At 46.6% G+C, this 23,152-nt stretch overlaps 1 protein-coding gene across 2 annotated transcripts in view; it reads right to left on the reverse strand.

Moving 5' to 3' along the window:
- The window catches only part of LOC146863580 (uncharacterized), a 79,539-nt gene that overhangs the window by 35,424 nt on the left and 20,963 nt on the right, over positions 1-23,152 (reverse strand). Inside the window, exons 2-4 of one of the 2 annotated variants that reach the window (XM_085627374.1) lie at positions 7,338-7,472; positions 6,723-6,767; positions 2,180-2,561 (exon numbers count right to left, since the gene is read on the reverse strand). In XM_085627374.1, coding sequence (XP_085483500.1) covers positions 2,180-2,348 — 169 coding nt within the window. In that variant the 5' untranslated portion in view covers positions 2,349-2,561; positions 6,723-6,767; positions 7,338-7,472. The remainder of the gene's footprint in view (positions 1-2,179; positions 2,562-6,722; positions 6,768-7,337; positions 7,473-23,152) is intronic. The other variant, XM_085627365.1, reaches the window with a different exon arrangement.

Genomic DNA, 23,152 nt, shown 5'->3' on the forward strand with positions numbered 1-23,152 from the left:
TTCTTTAGCCCACTCTGCCACCCCAGTTCAGACATGGCCATATGCAAATCAGTCTGACCCTGTGCCTCATGGAAACAGTCCAGCCCGAACTGCCAAGCCATGCCTTCCCTGGACCGGAAACAAGCTTCCCAGGACCGGTTTCTGGCATTTCAGCCGTCTTCAGCCAGGCTTGCTTGAATCCAGTGGCAAAGTGAGCAAGGGACTCAGATCTGTTGACTGGGTGTGAGTGTTTGATTGGTTCTGATGCTCCATCCATCACCACCCCCTTTTGTACCGCTTTGTTCGCCATAAGTTGGCAGGGTATGCTCAGACGTGAGTCCCTTGCTCACTTTGCCACTGGATTCAAGCAAGCCTGGCTGAAGACGGCTGAAATGCCAGAAACCGGTCCTAGGAAGCTTGTTTCCGGTCCAGGGAAGACATGGCTTGGCAGTTCGGGCTGGACTGTTCCCATGAGGCACAGGGTCAGACTGATTTGCATATGGCCATGTCTGTACTGGGGTGGCAGAGTGGGCTAAAGAACGGTGATGGATTAAACCCAGATCAGTTGACTGGGGGTGAGTGCTTGCAATGTTCAACACTCCGTCCATCATTTCCTTTGGTTTTTGCTTTGTTCGCCATAAGTTGGCAGGGTATGCTCAGACGTGAGTCCCTTGCTCACTTTGCCACTGGATTCAAGCAAGCCTGGCTGAAGACGGCTGAAATGCCAGAAACCGGTCCTAGGAAGCTTGTTTCCGGTCCAAGGAAGACATGGCTTGGCAGTTCGGGCTGGACTGTTCCCATGAGGCACAGGGTCAGACTGATTTGCATATGGCCATGTCTGTACTGGGGTGGCAGAGTGGGCTAAAGAACGGTGATGGATTAAACCCAGATCAGTTGACTGGGGGTGAGTGCTTGCAATGTTCAACACTCCGTCCATCATTTCCTTTGGTTTTTGCTTTGTTCGCCATAAGTTGGCAGGGTATGCTCAGACGTGAGTCCCTTGCTCACTTTGCCACTGGATTCAAGCAAGCCTGGCTGAAGACGGCTGAAATGCCAGAAACCGGTCCTAGGAAGCTTGTTTCCGGTCCAGGGAAGACATGGCTTGGCAGTTCAAGCTGGACTGTTCCCATGAGGCACAGGGTCAGACTGATTTGCATATGGCCATGTCTGTACTGGGGTGGCAGAGTGGGCTAAAGAACGGTGATGGATTAAACCCAGATCAGTTGACTGGGGGTGAGTGCTTGCAATGTTCAACACTCCGTCCATCATTTCCTTTGGTTTTTGCTTTGTTCGCCATAAGTTGGCAGGGTATGCTCAGACGTGAGTCCCTTGCTCACTTTGCCACTGGATTCAAGCAAGCCTGGCTGAAGACGGCTGAAATGCCAGAAACCGGTCCTAGGAAGCTTGTTTCCGGTCCAGGGAAGACATGGCTTGGCAGTTCGGGCTGGACTGTTCCCATGAGGCACAGGGTCAGACTGATTTGCATATGGCCATGTCTGTACTGGGGTGGCAGAGTGGGCTAATGAACGGTGATGGATTAAACCCAGATCAGTTGACTGGGGGTGAGTGCTTGCAATGTTCAACACTCCGTCCATCATTTCCTTTGGTTTTCGCTCTGATAGTATAACCTTATCCGTGTGGGATGAGTTAGCCTGCGATGAGCATGCAACAGTGATGCAGGTGAGGCTTTCTCTTCCATTCTAAATATGACTGATTCCCTTTGACCCTTATGTTTACGATTATGGACTGATCTGATATGGTGTGAGCGGGATGAATCAGTGACGTCCACAACAAGAGAGGTTTCAATGGGATTTATTTTCTATACACGTTTAATTGATTATGCCAGAATTGTCCTTCGTAATTAGTGTCCTTATCCACCACTTCTTGGGCTTTTACAGTGTCCACGAATCCTGGTTCAGTTGCAAGAGTGCAGACTTCCTTCAGGCTTTTTCCTCAAAAAAAAAAATACCAAAAACAAAAACAAAAATGGTGTGAGATTATGACTTCTCTTTCACACCGTCACACCGTCACCAAAGGGGAAAAAGGAGTGAGGAGACACCCGGTGCTCTTTCACTGGGGAAGGTGTATGAGTGAAGGGAGGGGGTTATTGGGTTGGTGGTAGCGCTACGGGATTTTAGCCTGTTTTCTCACCGCCGACCTTCGCCCGCCGCCCAGCCCACCCCGAAATCTGTGCACGCACCTGGGAGAGCCACATTCCTCCTGGAGTGTGGCTGGATGATGCGCGAATACGTTGGTCTCCTGGTTCTTCCGCCGTTCCGGTGGTTCCTCGTTCGGCAGTCAACACTGGTATCCTTTCCCGACTTCTCTTCCCGGGCTCTGCACACGGTATCCCCCTCCTTTCTCGACATCTCCCACTGGGTTCGGTACTCGGCGTCTTCCCAGTTCAAGCATCTCTCCCAGTCCGTCGTCGCCTCCCGAGCTCCGTCCTCAATTGGATTAGGGCTAATGACGCCAGGCAAGGGAGCGTGGTTTGTTGAACCTTGCTCCCAGTTAAAGGAGCCGCTCCTTTCTCTGGATGAGTCTCGATCCTGTGGAATGAACCAATCAGGGGAATCCTCCGTCTGTGAATGAAAAGGGAGAGGATTGTGGTTTCTATGAATATGCCGCCATTCATGTTTTATCCCACCAGTATGACCAACGGTAAGGGGGACTTCGTGACATAGGGTATTGTATCAGTTGTGGACTTTTGTGTTTGATGTTAGGAGGATGCCTGATAACTGAAAACCTCTATCTCTCCTTTTGCGGTATACTGTGAGTGCTGGACACAGTATTGTAATGGTAGCACATCCTCTATAAGGCTCAAAATCACTCAATTTTCCACGGGGTATACCTAATGGTCCCATACCATGCAAACTCTTAAAATGGGCATTCATGTTTCACCTTGACTCAATACTCTCTGGACAGGTGCAGTGACAGACTGGTTTGTGTGCTGATCTCTGCAGAATCTCTAACACTCAATAGAAGAACCCACTACAATGAAAAGTTCTCCAGATGCTGCTTTCAAAATTAAAGCTACTTACGGGTGGTTCCAAAAAACATCAGAATTAGTCTAGGAGAAAATAGCTGAAAAACATGTTTTGGTCAGTCACACTGACCACCTGTTTCCCGCTCTCAGAGTAGAAAGCACTCGGACCATCATCCAACTACCACTGCCTGATGCTAAGAAGAATAGAAAGGTGTCGAAGATACACACCGAGCCGCATAATGTAGGCATTACTATTGAATATATGACGATACTTCGCAAACTAAAACAACACATACTTTTACAACGTTGTTTTTAGTTCGCAAGTACCGTTACAACGCATTTTTCAACAACGAAAACCATTACTTCGCATTAGCTTTAAAATGCATAATAAATGTCATTACAACGGATCCCAATTCCCCGCATAGGTTTACAACGCAATTTTTTAAAGAACTAACCCCCCAACAGTACACTAATTTCTACATCCATACACACTACCCTACATAACACACACTCCACAACACTACCCTAAAACACTACCCTACACTACACAACACTACACTATCCTAAACCCTAAAACACTACCCCCTACACAACCCTGGCCCTACCTCCAGTCTGTCCCCTACACTGAAACACTACCCTACATGACCCCCTGACACTACCCTAAACCCTAAAACACTACCCTACACTACCCTAAACACTACCCTAAACCCTATAACACTACCCCAAGCACGACCCTCCCCTTACCCCCAGTCCGCTCCCTACGCTGAAACACTACCCACGACCCCCCCAACACTAGCCTAAACCCTAAAACACTACCCTACACTACACAAACACTACAACACTACCCTAAACCCTAAAACATTAACCCCAGCATGACCCTCCCCTACCCCCAGTCTGCTCCCTACACTGAAACACTACCCTGCACGACCCCCCCGAAACTACCCTAAACCCTAAAACACTACCCTACACAAACACTACAACACTACCCTAAACCCTAAAACACTAACCCCAGCACGACCCTCCCCTACCCCCAGTCCGCTCCCTACACTGAAACACTACCCTGCACAACCCCCCCGACATTGCCCTAAACCCTAAAACACTACTCCTCAAACACAAAACCGTTAAAAATACAGAGCCCCTCTTACCTCTCTCTCCACTGTGCACGTCCCTTGTCCTCGGCTGCAAGCGTTTTCAATCGAAAATGCCTCCATTCAGCACACAGGAGCCTGCAGATACGCCCCAGGCACCAGCGCCTCTCCCTTACTTTCGTCATCGGGTCCTCACTCGCAGCAGAATTGCACACATGCAGGCACCAGCGCCTCTCCCCTAACTACGAACATGGGGGCAGTGCCCAGGGGTCTTCGCAAGTTTTATTTCATTATTTTTTAAAGGGAGGGGACGTGCATGGGTCCCCCTCCCCAGACTCCCACTGGGATCGGAGACCACATCCCCAGGGTCAGAATCACCAGCCCAAGGACAAATACTGGGTCTCTTGACCCTGAAGTGCACCCTCAAGGCTGAAGCAGGAAAAAGATGTTGCCAGCTCCCGCTCATGAACCAGTGCCTCTCCCCTACTTCCGTCATCGCTGCCATCTGGCCGGGTCCTCAGTCGCAGCCATACACGCACTACAAGGCATGCATTGTAACCACGCATGCGAAGTAATAGCATGCGTAGTAAAGGCTACGCGTTGCAATGGTATGCGAACAAACAGTCGCGTATTAATGGCTGTTTACCATTACTATTCAGCGGGTCCCCACCAAGACATAAGGGCCTCCAGATACGACCAATATAGAAGTTCACTGACAACAAAACAGCCAAGATAAGAATGGTTTCTCATATTGGAGGGATGCTGAGTCTCCAGTTTTACCACAATCCAATCCTGATTTGGTGCGATCAGTGGCTTTAACATCTTCTGCGTCAGCACCACCACAAGAATCACAGTGAAACATTCTCTTCAACTGCAAGAAGCAGCAGCGTAGGGAGGTGATCCTGAAGAAACAAGGGGGCCTCTTTCCATCTCTTCCCGGGACGGCCAATGTCTTAAATAAGAGACTGACGCAAATTAAGGATTACTGGGTTCTGGGGAAGCGTCAAGTAATTCGTCCTCCATGGATTCACAGTAGGGTTTCTGCAGCACCTCCTTCCTCGTTTTATGGATTAAAGTGTTGACTATTTTTTGAGGATGGTGCACATGCACACTCTTCTTGAATATTCTTCACCATACCCTGTTATACAAGAGCTAAAGCCACAAACGTCATCACATCGTGTGCAAGGAAATATCATGTTGTTAACACTATTGCTAACATGGCACCAGGCCACAACTTTTGGGAATGTGTTCATCATCAGTTATTAGGGATTACGGAAGTTGTGCAAATATCACGTCTAGTGCATTCCACTCAAGGTGGATTTATTTGCGCTCACTTTGGGGAAGGATGCCAGAAACTGAAAACAAATACCTGCAGAGAGTCCGAAAGGTATTGCACATGCTTTACACACGTTGTCTTCAGGTACGTTTGAGGGGATATGTAGGTCATAACTTGTTCATTTTCTTCGCTCGTGCTGATGAGTTCCTCTACTAGGATTACCTACGATTTAACGGAAACCCACTGAGTTGTGAATAAGGAACACCCTGATAATGTGCCACTGAGATTAGAAAATACCTTACCTACACCCTGTCTTAGCAAGTCACGAAAAGCAAAAGCTCTGAATACAAAACAATAACGTTCTTAAGAACAACTGTGACAATGCTAATATCCAAACTTAGCAATACGTGCACAGGAAATGCATAGGACCTACATATCACATGACCTCTACGGCACAGCTGCAGAGGCAGGAGACCGCCTGCCTAGGCTACGGAGCCGGCATTCAGGACTTGTAATTCGCTAAGGCAGTGGGGTTACACTTTGCCCCGTTCAAGTGCTTCCTTGTTAAAAATGAACTCTGCAATTCTTCAGGACCAGAGGTTTCATCAGATTCCCTGCCGTATAAAGTGCCAATAATCTCACAAGCAATGCCAATGGCCCATGGAAGGGGCACGCCAGAGAACATCTTGAACACTGAGGTGCCCATCTGTCTGCTCTGATAGTTGATAATAATCAAACACACAATTGTCAGGAATCTGTGTCCACAATCCAAGAATAAATGCCAGCTAGTAGGGGCCACAATCGTTTACAGTAAAAGGAGTTTCTGAGCCCCATGCTTCCTCAGGGAACCACATGACCTGTCCTGGACTGTATTGGTACATGTATGGTCTTCTAAGATGGCAGCAAGCGCTAAGGTTAGCGCTGCAGCCTTCCAGCAGTGAGCACGAGGATTCCAGCACAGCTGAGGCTCGCGCTCTCCCTCAGCTGTGCGCACTTCACCAGGACCGTTAGGCGAGCAGCAGTGCTTGCCTTCTCGTCCATGGCAACTTTAGAATAGGGTAGAGAGTGTGAGTGTCCGTTTTGTTTTCTGCGGCGGTAGAAAAGCATTTCTCAACGCGTTGGGTGTTTGAAAGAAGCTTTCAAGGAAAAAGGCTCAAGTTGCTTTCTTGAATTACCAGAAGAAATTCCTGACGCATTCCGGAGTGCTTCGTCTCTGACAGAGATGCCCCAGTCACACACGTACCCGTTCAGGGAAAACTATTTAGTACACACATCACTGCTACAGAGTATCTATCTCACTCATAAGTATTCCGTTTCTGCTGGGCTAAAATAATCAAACCACAAACCGTTATTTCAGTTAAGACAAGTCTAGAGTTAGTGGAGATAAACTTACCTGAAGAAACTGTTCCTGAAGGGCATTCTGTGTCCATACATCCACCTGTAAAATCAAAGAAAATAAAGGTTATTAGATTTACCTACAGCACTAAATAGACAATTAGAGTGTTATTGTCTGTCTAAGAGGAACTAAAATTGTCATTGCTTTTCAACAGGATATCGCTATGCTCCATTTCACACCATAGTGGAGTTTATGTATTAAACGCATAAATAACCAATAGAAGAGAGGCAATAGCTCAGTCTCTAAGGGTACGTTGTATGAGGGTGTGAAATACATAAATACTAAGCTGTTAAAAAATTGTTTAGATCTTAGTAATTTGTTGTTTGTATTACAGTGTCTAAGAAACTGAAAGAAACAGCGCAAGAAGCAAGATAGAAGTAACAGTATAGAAGACACCAGAAAATAGAAGACGAGGCTGTCTCTTCTCTGTCCCCAACCCTTTTCCCCCCTGGGAGTTTCTTCATACTTCCAGAAATATGCTTTGGGAGCGTTGATGTAAACTCAGGGAGGCATGGGGAATAGACATCATTCTGCTACTGTGAAGTATCTGGGAAACTTCAAATAAGACTCCGACAACAATTCAATGATCACACAGAGGAGAGCTCTGCCTACCAGGTGGCACGATCATCAACTTTGCCACCACGCCTGTGGGCGGTTGATGGGACACTTTGCTCGGGTGTCTCAGCTGGATGTACTGTGTGGGAGCCTCCGGGACGTCGTCCACATGTTCAGGAAGGCACTTCTCATCTGTGTGAGAGAAGAGAAAGTCATATGTATGTCTAGATGTAGGTACTTGTTCTGCATATAGAGATAAAGTCATTCAGTGATACAACCAGCACAGACCGATGCAAGTCCTCACTTAGGCATCGAAACAATGTCTCAGAAGAACGAAAAGTGCATGAATTTTGAGCAACCATACTGTAAAGCTTTTTGAGTGGATGGCCCTCACTGCTCCACAAACACGAGACCAGGACGGACCATACATGCTGAATCCGGCACCAGAGGATATGTTTAGAGGTTGGCAAACTGTGAAAGAAGTGTCTTAAAGACCCCTCCACACTGCCTGGCTTCTCTGGTTGTGAGGGCTGACGATGTGTGGCTGTGAAAGAAGTCGCCTCCTCACAGCTGAAAACAGTGGACTCTTTAGATTTAAAAGGCTGATGGTCATAGAAGAACAGGCTGAGGTGGTGCATGGGTTGCAAGTAAACATGAAATAAAACTAAAAAAAGAATATTAATGAAATGGGTGCCCAGGCAAATGTGATGCCAAGGCTGATTCAGTCTAACTTCCCACCTAGGCGGTCTGAAAGAGATCGCTAGTGGTAAACAAGCATTCGTCCATCTAATAGCTCTGATCTGTTTATAGTGAAAGCGGTTCTTCACTCATTTTCAAATTTCTGCATGTGGCTTTGTGGATGAGTTAATGTGGGAATGAGGCAATGGTGCAAAAACTAAACCTGAAATTAGCACACTGTAGCCTCAAACTCCCGTCCTGCCTTTAACAATTTTTCACGGCAGCTAATAAAAATAAAAATGAAATTAGCAGACTGTAGTCCCAAACTCCCGTCCGTCTTACACTCATCTTTTCATCACTGTCTCAAAGCTACTGGTTACTACAACTATTTTGGAGAATGATTGAAACATTATAATGAACCTAATCAAAGAGAAGAGATAACATCATGAGAATTGCATTTGAACAGGCTATGAAACTGTGTTTAGTTGTTGTGATTGATATGTTTGAGGGTAGTTTGAATGTTATTCTCTGTTGTAGGGGTATGAATACCTAATCACGTGAAAAAAACAAGAATTTTGAGTAAAGTAATTTATATAATATAATTAGAACTGAGAGGTAATACAATTATATACATATTTTCTATTAATTTTAAACTCATACATGAATTTATATTTCTACTACAGCCTTGAAAAAGAGGTGGGGACTCGAAACACATGTTTGCTGAGTGCAGATTGATTTTTAACTACTCATGAATAAGGGGACCCCTGATATTAATTAAAGGTAGAGAAGCAGGGGAGATAAATGCAGACAAAATATTTAAACTGAAAACTCTACCTATGTACTTAAAATATGCTGTGCATCAACTGTTAATTTACCACTCTGGCGAGACCCAAATGACCATGTTCTTCACAACATGGTCATTTGGGTCTAGCCAGAGTGGTAAAATTAACAGGTGACGCACAGCATATTTTAAGTACATAGGTGGAGTTTTCTGTTTGAATATTTTGTCTGCAGATTGATTTTAAACAAAAACAAAAAAAAGAAATAGAAGCACGGAAATGGATGTATACTGTTATTGGAAACATTTTCTGGTATGATTTATGCATCCTCCAATAAAGAGAAGATTTCATTTGGAATGCACCGGTGAAGGTTTTGGTGCTGGAGGAGAGGTTTTCTCCTGACCCTCTTTAACTGTGTCATTTGCAGCAAAGGAGAAGCAAAGCAGCCAATATTCCACCTTTGGACTTAATTGGATTACTAATTTGTAATTAACAATAATTTATCATTAAGGTAAAACATATGAGTAGACACAAGGCATTGGCCAATGAACTACTTTCCAAACTGTCTGAGAAGAAAATGAGTAAAGATGGTTGAAAACCAAGAGGACTCAAGGATTGATTCTTTAAATTGGAGAGACTACCGAAGCGAGAATCATCGAAATGGTGGGACTCCGTAACACTGACAAAGCAGCTAGAGGTTGATTGTACATAGTTAGGGTTCTTAGGATCAACATTCTTTCGCTGTTGAAGATTTCAATAATGATAGTGCTGAAAGATGGGAGAAAAAACTAAGAGAAACCTCCAGAGGTTTTATGTTTATGGTTATAGATCAGACAGATGCACAAAGATTGAGAATTACTAAAGAGACAGAAGAGGTGAATTTTGCTATATTAGTAAAGGTGATATTGAAATTTCAGGAAGAGAGCAGCAATAGACAGAAATCCAAGTTTTATATGATGTAAGGGACTATTTGTCTGGTAGAGTGTATACCTATGCAAGTAGATACAAAAATACCATTTGTAAGAAGAATGTAGAAAGTGAAGAAACTAGTAAACACAATATTGAGATCCAGAGTGTCAGTATATTATCTGGCAAAGAACGAAATTTAAGTGGAACTGACTCGGAAATTCGTGTTGCTTGTAATCAGATGGGCTCCAACAGGGATGATGCATTGATGGCATTCTCTGCTTGTTTAGAGGAATTGAAGCAAATGGGATTGTTGGAACAGAGAATGCTAATAAAAGGAAAGACAGGTGAGGGCTCACAAGGTCAACAAGAACAACTACGAGAGATAATATAGGGGCTAAGGGGTTGGATCAACAGAAGAGCCCTGTGAAAAAGAGGGAGAAGAACAAGAGTTCAAAGGAAAGGGGATTTCAAGAAAATATAGTGACAAACGCATCTGACTGATCCTTAGATAAAAATGAATTTGATCTTCTGAAAAGAGGACTAGACTTTGCTCCTTTGAAACACCTTATTCAATAATAGAATAAAGTTGATTTATTTAGATTTGTTCGTTGATTGACACAAAAAAAACAATTGTTGACAGATTGCCAGAACAAAGGTCACGTGGAGATTAAAGAGGATAGAAGCGATAAATCTATAAAAGATTTGGTAGATACAACCATACTGATGAGCTTGGAGGATGGTGCACATATGGATATTGAAGATCTAGCAACTCAGTTGGAAATAGTTTAACGTATCCAAAAGAAAGCGATCTCAAATCCAGGCCTAGCATTACTCCAGAAATACAAATAGATAATGTAATCGATATTGTTTATGAGTTGATACTGCAAGATTGTCAGGCATTCACTTATGTAAAACAACATTCTAATTTGAATATAGATGAGTTTGCAGCATTGAAAAGGTTGAAGGAGCAAACCTCAATAATTATCAGACAGGTTGGTAAGGGGGATAATGTTGTTGTAATGAATTACTCAGATTAGGACATTAAAGCTAAAAGGCAGTTAAATAATGTCGAGAACTATATGCCAACCAATGTTTCTGTCATAAAAGAGTCTAAACTAACTAAAGTTACACATTAAGCTGTTGGAATATCATCATGTTGGATTACTAAATGATGATACATTTAGAAACCTAGATGTTAAAAATACTAAAATTCAAATAATGTATTTCTTCCTCAAGATCCATGAGGAGGGTAGGGTACTTCCAAGACGCCCGATTTTTTCAGGTGTTGAATCACAGAGAGAGTGTGTCTGAGTATATCAATGTCTATTTGGCATCTATGGTGTCTACTCTTCCCTCGTACATCAAAGATATGTTAAACCAAATCATGGATATGCCATGAGACCATGAGTATCTTCTAATCACAATGGATGAGCTGAGTTTATGTACTAGTACAGAGCATGGTAAAGGGTTAGATGCAACCAAATCTTTTTTGTTTATGAAATCGGCTAGCAATCTAGCACTTTCAACAATGTTATTGGACCTTACAAAGTATGTCCTTGAGATTATTTTTTTCTTATACCAAGATAGACTGTATCAACAAAAATGAGACACAGCAGTGGGTTCTAGGGTTGCTCCATTTGATGCTAACCTATTTATGGGGTGTTATGAGAGAGAGTAAGCTTGGAATAACCATCTCTTTTTTTACTGAAACAGTGATATACTGGGAAAGGTATATCAATGATATTCTTATGATTTGGATAGGGAGTGCGTTAGAATTGAAGAAATATCATGAATATTTGAATCAGAATGATTATAATGTAAAGTTGAGTTTGGAAATTAATCATAAAAGGGAAAACATGTGTCATGTGTTCCCATTCAGGCCCGCTTAGTTTGCTCATATTTTACTTGAGGCTTCTTTGCTTGCACACATTACGGTCGGCACAAGTATTTTTGTGCCACAACATTATTTTAGAAAAGAACTGCACATGTCTGAGCATCTTTTACAAGGTCAAACAACACCGTGCCCGGTCTTTTGTGAATGGTTAGTAAAAGTAGCATGGCACTTAGACACAACATACATTCACATCTGCTGTTTTCAAGAAGACACCTCGTAACATATACACAGAGACGGGCCATTTTGAAAACAGAAAGGCATGCAAGAACAACAAAGGCCCGACGAGAGAGAGAAGCACTGCCTGAGATGTAGAACAACTCCAGGTGCATAGCAGGTACGGGGTTCGCCACTAAACCCAGAGATCAATAATATAACACTGTTTTTCCATAGAGGGGGTGGGCTCAAACAGATAAATAACTCACCACGTTAGGACTTCTTATTGTTTACAGTCTTCTTGTAATGCTCCTCACGCTGTCAGCATGCATATTTTTTCTAGTTGCAGCGCAGATGTTTTATAATAGTACATAATACATTTCTATAAATATCATAAACTGTTCTCTTGTCTTTTTTGTTTAATATGGACATGCATGAGTGAGATAGCGGAAGGTTAATGGTCTGTTTCCAAGGTTCCCTGAGGGGAGTACAGTGTTGTGTTCTGGGGTGCTAGCTTACCTGTCACTCCAAGAAGGTTACAAGGGCAGATAAAGCACTATGAGCTAGTCTGGATTGGGCTCATAGGTACTGATGTGGTATGGTGACTCAGTCCCTACATACTGACGTTCTGTGATTCCAGGAATAGTTATGTTTCTAAGCAGAATCCCTGCAACACATGGATGTGGAACTCTATATTGAAAAAGATACTCTTCAAACTAGAATGTTTTGGAAATCCACTTCTATTAATACTGTGATACATGTATGTTCTGCACATTTACAGAAAGACCATATATATTTTAAAGAATTGTTTTAATCAGTTTTCACCCTGTTCCAATAAGAATAGTCAAGCCTGAATTTCCAAGCTAGATACTCCCTGAACCAGAACACAAGCAACCCAGGACCGGTTGATACTTATTGTGTCGCTCAAAGTGGGACGGGTATGCTCAGATGTGGGTCCCCTGCACACTGTGTCACTGGGACCAAGCTGTACCCAGCTGATGAACTCACTACTAGGGCATAACCGCTCCTGGGTTGCTTGTTTTCTGGTTGAGGGAGGACCTGGCTTGGCAGTCCCGGCTGGACTTTTTCTATTAGACCTGGCTTAGCAGTTCGGCTGGACTGTTCTATTAGAGAAGGGTCAAGACTGATTTGCATATAGCTGGGTCCAAACTGAGGTGGCATTGTGTACAAAATAACAATGGACTGGGATGTGTCCCTGAGTGATTACCAGTCGCTGAGATTAATTCAAGCATTCCATCCATCACGGTTTTGTATGCTTATTGCAGAACAACTGTGAAAAGGAGAATCCAGTATCTTCAGCCCAGCAGCATCGCACCTTTAGCTGATCGACTTGGCAGGTTTATCCTGGTTCTCAGAAGGTCTTTAGAGCCAAAACGTTTCTACGTCCCTTGTATTGTAGGTGTTAGGAGGAGGACATTTAGACACAGCCAAGGGTCCCAGGATTTTAGAAACAGCACTTAAAGGTCATCACTCACTCCAGGGTCAAGGACAGGTCCAGTTGGAACTGGTCAGCCGAGCTCCTCTGGAAAAGGCTTCAAGCAGGTTGTCCTGTCACTGTAGCCAAGCAGGAGGTAAGCCAAATGACCCGTGGAGTTTGCTTTTTTGTTCTGTGTACTAGTGGGAACATGTCCAGCCCTTCGGGTCTCCTCACAGATCTCAAATAGCAGATGCAGTCCTTCTTCTGTTCTTCCGTAGGTCCACTAGTGTTCTGAGGAGAATGCCATGGGTTGCCACGTTTATCCATGGCACTAGTCTGGAGGTGGGGGTAACTCCTGACCCCTCCCTAACCAAAAGGGTCAAAGTCCCGTACCCACTTTTGCAACAGTACCAGTGTGCCCTACTGCAAACAATACCACTATGCCCCTATTCACAAATACAAAGATGGAAAAAGCTTTTCACCCGTGTGCCCACCCAGACGTGTGGTCATGATAATAAGCAACCCCCTCCTCCTAGGTCAATACAAACTAGTTCCGGGAGCAGCTACCCCCTTCCCACTGCAACTAGCGTCTGGATGACTAAAAAGACACAAGTGGGGTTCTGTTAATGAGTGTGCTACATCTGTTTTTGACAGTGGAAGTCTATAGGAAGCTGGCACTGTATATGATATTGCCACTAGCTGGTTATACCGAGCACAGAGTCCAGGGGTTCCCCAAAAGTGTTGTCTTCTATGCAGGCTCTTCAAGCTGGATACAGGCCAGTAGGGCTGGGGCCAAGGCAGTTGTCGTCTTCAAGCTTTGCTGCAAAGCCTCTTCTTTGTATGTTGCAGGAATCTACTCTCTAGGTCTGGGGAAGCCACCTAAATACTAAATTTAGGGGGCGTTCTTAGGGGAGTAGTAGGTAGGGCCAATGGGCACCTTACCTGGGAGGACTACACCCATTATTGTTCCACCTTCCTGTGGGAGGATGCAGAGACCTAGCCCTGATTGGAGGAGTCCCCTCATCTTCAAGATGGAGGGGACTGAAAAGCGTGCCTAACTTAGCCTCCTGCACCTGAGGGGTGGAGTTGGCAAAGGTGGGCACACCTCCTAGCTCTTCTTAGGTTTTCCTGCCGGTTTTCCCATTCAAAGTGGGAGTGTAAACCAGGAAATGCCATCTGCTGCTAGCAGCAGAGGCCGGGGTCACATTACAAAGGAGGCAGGCCTTTGAAGCATCCCCTTCCAGCACTGGCCTACCCTAGGGAAGGAGTTGTACACCTCTGTCCATGATGTGCATTGTTTCTGGTCCCAGAGAGCAGGGAGCTGTCCACCCAGGGGTCCAGAAAATGTCTGGTGGTGGCTGGCTGCCTATAGCCGGTCAGTGACCACACCAGGGTTGGTAGGTTTCCAGGGGACCCTCTGAGGGTCCCTCTGGGTACATGGTAAAATACGTCTCACGCTGGCATCAGTGTGGACCTATTGAGAGGAGTTGTTTGGGATCAAACACTCCTGTGCTTAGTGAAGCCATCATGGTACTGTGGATCTGGAGTTGTCGAGTTCCCAGCTCATGTACTCTCTATGGTTTCCCGGCACTTACAATATTAAGGAATGGACCCCAATACTATAGAGGCATATCTGCCTATGCAGATATGCCCTCACCTTAGATATAGTGCACCCTGTCTTAGGGCTGGTAAGGCCTGCTAGAGGGCGGCTTACCTACATCTTAGGCAGTGATTGTTGGCATGGCACACAGACAGTGTGCCATGTTGACTTCATTGTTTTCGTCTACACCAGGCCATGCATGCAGCAGTGGCAGTCTGAATGATCTAGGTGAGGGGTCCCTGTGGGACCTCTTCAGTTCCCATGCCCTCGGTACCCAGGTACCTTTTACTAGGGCTTAAAGGGGCTTGAAGGGCCAATTGTGGATTTGTTTTTGGAAATAAGCACTGGCACAGGGGACCTGATTGGCAGGGAGCCTGTGCACTACAATTGAAACCTCATCAAAACCAGGCAAAATGTGGGGGCTAACCATGACAAAAGAGGCAATTTCTCATATGTGCCCCTCCACAAATAAAAGAGGATGAATCTAACCTCCCCCTGGAGAATCTTCATCTTCTAAGCAGAAGAACCTGGAAAGGCCTTCTGTTGGAAGGCGGGCCTCGGGGGGTCGGAGAGACCACCCAGAGGGGCCCCCACACTGCACGAAGTAGCCGAGCGCTGCTGAGAAGCCTCCGGGGAGAGGTCCTTCTCCTATAACGTACTAGCACAGTAACACCACCACACAGGACTCGAGGGGATTCAGCAAGACGAGCAGTTCTTTATCGGCACTTATGAAGTTACGGTTATCAATATTTACAAGGGGGGATCGAGGGATCCACAAGAGTCTCAAAGTCTTTGGTAGGGACGGGGTAGCGGGACAGTCTTTAGCAGCAGCTTGGTACGAGGGTACCTGGGGCCCAGTTCTTCTCCCCACGCTGGAGGGCCTCCGGATCTTGGAGGGGTCGAGCCGCGACGGCGTCAGCAGGGCTCTGGTGTTCAGTCCTTGGAGTTCGAGCCGCGACCAGGTCAGCAGGGCTCTTACGGTGTCTTGGTTCAGCTCGAGCCGCGACGACGTCAGCAGGGCTCCGAGGAGGTTTCAGCGAGGTTGGGCCGCGACAGCGTCAGCAGGGCTCCGATGTTCCGTGGGGCTTCGTGACCTCAATAAGGTGGAGCCGCGACGCAGTCAGCAGGGCTCGTGGTAGAGTCTCAAGCAAGAGTTCTTCTCCGTTGGGTCGGCCGCGATTCAATCAGCAGGGCTCTCGACTCCGGGATACAACTGCTGTCCTGTTGCAGGGTCGCCCCAGATATAGGTCTGGAGCCCTTTGATGTCCGGACCCTTGCGCCGGGGGGGCGGAGAGGCCGGGCTGGGAGAGGCCAGACGCCCAGCGGGAGAGGTGCCAGGCCCAAGAGAGCTGTGGGGCGATCGCACCTAGGTGTGGGAGGATGGTGGGGGGTCCCATCGATACCGCCCTCCGCCGGTAGTGGGGAAGTGTTCACGTGGTACCCCCTGGCCAGTTGTTGGTGCGTTGATGTCGGGGCTTGCTGGGGCCGAGGTCGGGTTGAGCGGGGTCACGTAGGCTGGCGCGCAGGGTTACGTACAATCCAAAATGGAGGAGCCCCGAGGTGCAGGGGACCTTGTGCGGCTTGGCGAGGGGGAACAGGACCACGCCACGAGGCCGGCTCCAACACCTTCTATATTGGCATGGGCAGTTCCACTACAAAGTCCATTCCCTGTAGGGAGATGGACCACCTTAGCAGTTTGGGAATGTAATCTGTTGTAGCAATCTGAGAGGCCTGTGGTCTGTCTGAACTATGAAAAGAATGCCAAACAGTTATGGCCTCAATTTCTTCAGGGCCCAGACCACAGCAAATGCTTCCCTCTCTATGGCACTCCAACGCTGTTCTCTAGGGAGTAGTCTTCTGCTTATAAAAGCAACAGGTTGGTCACATCCCTCTTCATTTGTTTGGGCTAGGGCTCCGCCTATACCATGCTCAGAGGCATCTGTCTGCACAATGAACTGCTTGGAGTAGTCTGGGGCTTTTAGGACTGGGGAGGGGGAACATTGCATCCTTAAGTGTGCCAATAGCCATTTGACAGCTCACTGTCTTGGGCATCTTCTTGGAGGTACGTTCTGTGAGGAGAGTCATTATGAGCCCATAATCCTTTACAAACCTCCTATAGTACCCAGTCAAGCCAAGGAATGCCCTGACTTGGGTTTGGGTGGTGGGAGCTACCCAGTCCAGAATGGTGTGGATCTTGGATTGGAGTGGCTGAAATTGGCCTTCACCTACCAGGTGACCCAAGTACATAACATTTCCCTGCCCTATCTGGCACTTACTTGATTCGATAGTGAAGCCTGCACTTCAGAGCCTCAAAGACCTTGACATGGTAACCAGGTGATCCTTCCAGGGGGACCTGTAGACATCAATATTATCAAGATAAGTTGCACTAAAGGATTCCAGCCCTGCAAAGACTTTGTTCACCAACAGTTTGAATGTGGCGGGGGCATTATTTAATCCAAAGGATATCACCATAAACTGGAAGTGCTCACTTGGAGTGGACGATGCTGATTTTAATTTGACTCCAGGGGTCAGACCTATTTGCCAGTACCCTGATATGAGATCAAAGGTACTGAGACATTTGGCTGCCCCTAACTCATCAGTTAATTCATCTGCTCTAGAGATTGGGTGTGCATACGTCATCAGTCATAGGATTATATTAAGCACAACATATCACCTGCGTGTCTCAAAGCTCTAGCGAAAAAGCCGGTTAAGGGAAAAAAAGACGACAAAGGGAGAGGAGAGTGATCAAAACAGCCAAGTTTTTAACCTTTTCCAAAACTGTTTGTGAACGATGACCATAGGAAGCTGCAATGGGAGCTCGACCCAGAAAGCTGGGGCCAGATGAGAAAAGGATCTGCCGCCATTCCTGGGACTTGAGAAGATGTTTGGTTCCTCACCTAAGAGTCCTATTAGGTAAGTACCAATTTAGTTTTTTGGCAAAGTAACTAGGCCTGTTTCCATACATAGTCTTATGTACCAGACAAATGATCTTAATACAGATTTGCTTCCTGATGGGAAGCCAGTGTAGAGCTTCCACACTAGGTGCCGACGTGGACCGTGAAGGAAGATTTAGCAGCAGTCTAGCGGCAGCGTTCTGTAAGACCTGGAGTCTGGTGAGAGGATCTTCATTGATGGAGACCAACAGGGCATTTCTGTAGTCGAGCCTTAGATCCTGGACAAGCGGGTTCCTTGATTCAACTGGGATCCATTGAAAGATCTTACATAGGCTTCACATTAGTCCATAGCAAGTGGCCGTTATATGGTTTACGTGATCTTTCATAGACAGCTTGTTGTCGATCTTCATTCCAAGGTTGCGTACCATGGGCTTGGGAGAAGGACACGGACCAAGACTCTGTGACCACCAGTCATTAGACCAGAATTCATGAGCCTTCCCGAAAGGACGATCTCAGTCTTGCTGGCATTAAGTTGAAGGTGGTTGGTTTGCATCCAGGTGCTAATGTTGTCATGCAGTTAATATATCTGAGTCTAGTGTCAGTTGGATTGGGACCAAGAGTGATCAGTAGGTGTGTGTCATCAGCGTATGACACTGTGTCGAATCCATAGGATCTAATCACCTTGGCCAAAGGTGCCACATAAAGGTTAAAAAGCATGGGATTTAGAACGGATCCTTGGGGGACTCCCTTATCTACCGACCAGGTGTGAGAGACCAGAGTGCCCAGTTGTACCGTTGAAGTTTGGTCAGTTAGATAGTTCTTAAACCAGCCTAGGGCCGTTCCCCTGACTCCCATCTTCCACAGTCGATGCTCTAAAATCCTGTGGGAGATGGTGTCAAAAGCAGCCGACAGGTCTAGTAGGACAAGCATGGCTGACTACCCGCTGTCCTGGGCAAGTCTTATATTGTTAACTACCTCTACCAGCGATGTTTCAGTGCTGTGGGCAGCCCTGAACCATGATTGGGAGGAGTCCAACAGTTTGTGGCTTTCTAGATAGGTTGTGAGTTGCTTGTTGATGAGGGACTCGAGTACCTTTCCAATCAGAGGAAGGAGAGAAATAGGGCGATAGTTGCTTGGTTCCTTGAGATCTGCAGAAGGCTTTTTCAAAACTGGTTTGACCATGACTGCTTTCCATTTTATAGGGACTGTTGCTTCGTTTAAGAACAAGTTGAAGAGGTCAGTGAGACACCTGAGGAGCGCGGGGGCAATGGTGGACAAAATGTGTGTTGAAACTGGGTCGACCGGGGAACCCGAGTTCACCTTGAAGAGGCCAGTGAGACACCTGAGGAGCGCGGGGGCAATGGTGGACAAAATGTGTGTTGAAACTGGGTCGACCGGGGAACCCGAGTTCACCTTGGAGAGGGCAGTGCTAACATCTTCTTGAGTGAATATGGTGAACTCTTCTAGGAGTGTAGTAGCAGATATCTGATTTCTGTTGGGTTCATTATAATGATTTTCGGTAGTATGATTGTGAAAGGAGTTATAAATATTGTTGATCTTGTCCTCAAAGAAGGTGGATAACGAGTCCAGCCAGTCTTTTGAAGAGGGATTATCGGACTGACAGGAGGGCGGGTTAGTAAATTCTTTTAGTATTTTGTAAAGCTCCTTTTTGAAGTTAGCAGCCTTGTTGATTCTGTTACTAATATACGTTTTTTTGGTAACATCTGTGTTAGACCTGGCACTTTGGCGGGAGTCTTCCTTCCACTTTTTTGTTGCTGTGCCTCATGTGTTTTGCTGGTGTTGGCTGCTCAGAGCACTGTGCCACTGCCAACCAGTGCCACAGTGCAAGTGCTCCCTATATAAAATGTATATGTTGGTTGGATTCCATGATTGGCTTATTTGGTTTAATGTCAGACCCCAGTAAAGTGCACCAGGAGTGCCCAGGGCTTGTAAATACAAATGCTGCTGGTGGGCTTGCAGCACTGGTTGTGACACCCACAGAAGCGGCCTACTAAAATGTGTCTAAGGTCTGCCATTGCAGAACCTGCGTGCAGTCTGGTACTGTCATGCTGACTGGGCAAGTGCACCCACTTGCCAGTCCCTAAACCTTCCCTTTACTTCATGTGAGTCAACCCTATGATAGGCCCAAGGGCAGGGTGCATTGTAAGCATAAGGTAGGACAAGCCCTGATGTGTGTGGCATGTCCTAATAGTGAATTACAGCCATTTTCGGTTTTCACTATTGTAAGGCTACCTGTTCTCCATAGGCCAGAATGGGCTGTTAGAATTGTTACATTCTATGATCCTAACAGACCCAGGGAACATGGTAGTAAATCGAGTTTAGTATGCCTGAACTCAGAATAATAAAATACATCTTTTAGCAAAGTTTATTTTAATGTTCTGTGTTTGCAAATGCCACTTTTAGAAAGTTGGCATTTGCTTGCCTAACCATTTCAGCCCGCCTCTGCGCTGATGTGTATCTGCTGTCTGGTTTGTGTGAGTGGCAGGGCTGGGGAATTCCATGAGACAGTCTGGGCAGCCAGGTGGTGAATAGGAAGATTACACCAGGATGGGTGGGAGGAGTGCACCTGGACTCTGAATAGGGCTGTTGTAGGAAGGTGGATATCTGACTATGGTTACCCCCAAATTTTTGCCTAGTATGTAGCTGGTTTTTCGACTTAGTTGGCCTGAGATCCTGCCATTCAGGATCTCAGCCTATCTGCTCTCTCTTTAAAATGGACTCCATGTACCCTAGGTGCATAACCCATTGGAACTAGATCACCCTGTGAGCCCCTGTACCAGTGTACACTAGGTACCCAGGGCATTGGTGTATCTAAGGCCTACCAGGGGCTGAAGCATGTATTGTGCCACCCCTGGCCTGGCCTAGCAATTTGACACAACTGGCTGATCACTCAGCTGGGGTAAGTTGGTGTATCCACCTCTTACTTAGGTGTAGTATACCTATACCTAACCTTAAATGGAACACATGTTAACCTATAAGTCACTCCTATGGCAGACCTTAACAATCCTGAAGGCAGAGTGCTTGGTTCCATGTGAGATGGTGCTCTAGCATGAGCTGAGCCTGTCTGCAGTGGTCAGAACAACTTCCTTCTACCGTTTCCAGATATCGCCATCCCATATACTCTTAAGTGCATTATGAACCTCGCGGTTAAATGCTAACTTTGGTTTGGCTTTATCAAAACATGTCGAGTAAGGTGTCATACGAATTGGAATACTAACCCCTCGCCAATTCTGGCGACGGGGTTAGCATTCCACCCTTCTAGAGGGACACGACATGTACAGATCCTGAAACCCGGGTAAAATCAGACATAGCCTCAGCTCCACAAAATGGACGCTGCCACCACAGACACAAGTCTGCCCTCCTGCTGCTGGGAGTCCTTCCAGCTTGGGAGACGTGGACAAAGGGTTTTCTGCCAGGGGAGGTGCGTGCACCACCCCAGACAGGATTTTGTGTATTGGTCAGGTAGGGCTTGAATGGAATCAGACATGCCTGAGGCTCACAAGGAGCCCCGGGCCTTATGCCAGTTCAAACCGGTCCTGGGGCACACCAGCCCCGGACCTGGGGCGAGGTGGACAAAGGATTGGGGGTGTAACCACCCCCCTTCCTGGTCCCACCCTTAGGGAGGGACCTAGCAGGTAGTCCGGCCCCTAGAATCCGCTTAAAGGTAGGAGCTGTGTCCTAAGACTTCAGACATCCTGGAATCAACTTAACTACAAGAAGAAGACGAGAACTTCGACGCTCTGTTGCACAGAGGACAGAAGGAAATCTCCCCTATGGTCAGGGAGTGACCATCTTGCTAACGCAAGCACCAACCAGCTACTCGACGTCTGCTTTGCCGCCGCCTCCTGCCGGAGCCTGAGCCCAGAGCCCGACAAGAACTGGACCTCCAGACCTCTCACAGCCCGATCCACAGTCCCTGCAAAGAAGGAACCCGTGGAGGCACCGAGACACGTGGAGCCAGCCATCTTGAAAGACCCACGACAAGCTGCAAGCGCGACAACAGAGGCTCCCTCCAAGTTGTGCTTTGGGTCCTGAGAAGCCCAACATCCGAGCAGCATCTGCACCAAAGGTGAGCCCTCCAGCATCTCCACGATCTGCGTGGGGCCCCTCTGCACTTTGCAACTCGACGCGCCTGCCCGGTCCCTGGTCCGTTGGCTAGTGGCCATTTTGGCGACGAACTTTGAAATCTACGATGCTGGTCTGGTTGCTCCAGACTGGCCCCTGCTGCCCTCCAAAGGAGCAGCCCCTCTGACCTTGCTGGTCAGAGTAATCAGCTTTCTTTATTCTTCACGACTTCTGCTTTTGCCAAGGCTTGTTTGCTTCCTTCGAGTCGCCGACACCGCCGACAGCGAGAGCCTGCGTGGGACAGCTCGTGAATCGACTCCTGGACGTCGTCGGCCTTCAAGGACCACGTGGCTGCGGAGACAAGCTACCCCTCATCACCTGTTTGCACCCGACATCGCCTGGCACCTACCTGGTGCCACGCTGGTCACTGGCTAGTGACTGTGAACACTGTCCCCTCTGCTTACAGGTCTTCTACAACTCCGATCCACCCTTGGATCCACCGCATCTCTTCTGGACCGACCACCTGCAGCATCTTTGTCATCAGGCTCCATTGAACAGATAGACGAAACCCGACGCACTTCGAGACCTATGCACCCGCTTCCTGTGGGTGAGGTAAAGCTGGCACTCCGGTGCCCAAGTGTAGAGAAACATCTCTAGTGTCTGTGTTTTAAGTCTTAAATTCGTAGTCCATCCAGAAGACCCTTTCTGCAGTAACTTTTAAACTTTTACGCACCCATTGAAAACCTATGGGAGCCCGCGTGTAACTTTCCTCACTGCACACGCGACCCGTGGACCTCCTGGTCACTAACTGAAGTTAGCTCCTTGTAGGTCCAGCGATTCTAGAGGCCCTAGGCCTTTTCCCTTTCCTGTTCGTGGTACTTATACCACTATTTTAGTATATGGTTTGAGTGGCCACCAGGGCCCATCCATATAAAGTGCAACTTCTGTATATTGTAATACTTTCTTGTTTAACGATTTGTGCTCCTGTGCTCATAAAGAGTCTAGGATATACTTTGAGTAATAAATACATATATATTTTGAATATATATCTGTGTGGTGTCCTTTCATTGGTATAAAGGGGGGTTACATATGGTAAAACAGCCTGCTTAACACGCTTTAACGAGTTTAGCCTCAAAGACTGCTTAGCCTACGCTACCACTAGGGCAGCTAGTCCGAAAAGGTTGACTTACAACCACACCATAAGGGTTGCTTGGCATGGTACAAGGTGGTCACTTTAACTAGTGAACATCATATACCAGGCCAACTTCTCACATCGGTGGCAGCGGTGGGATTTGAGCTTGCTGTGTTTTACCATTGTAATCTCTTTGTTACCAATTGAAAGATCACATAGGTACCTGTAGCTACATATAAAACAAGATTAGATATACTTAAGTTCTACTGAACTTAGTTGTTGTAGAGCAAAGGGAGTAGCACACCCTGA

Source organism: Triturus cristatus, chromosome 2_1 (genome assembly GCF_964204655.1).
Source record: "Triturus cristatus chromosome 2_1, aTriCri1.1, whole genome shotgun sequence".
Taxonomy (NCBI): domain Eukaryota; kingdom Metazoa; phylum Chordata; class Amphibia; order Caudata; family Salamandridae; genus Triturus; species Triturus cristatus.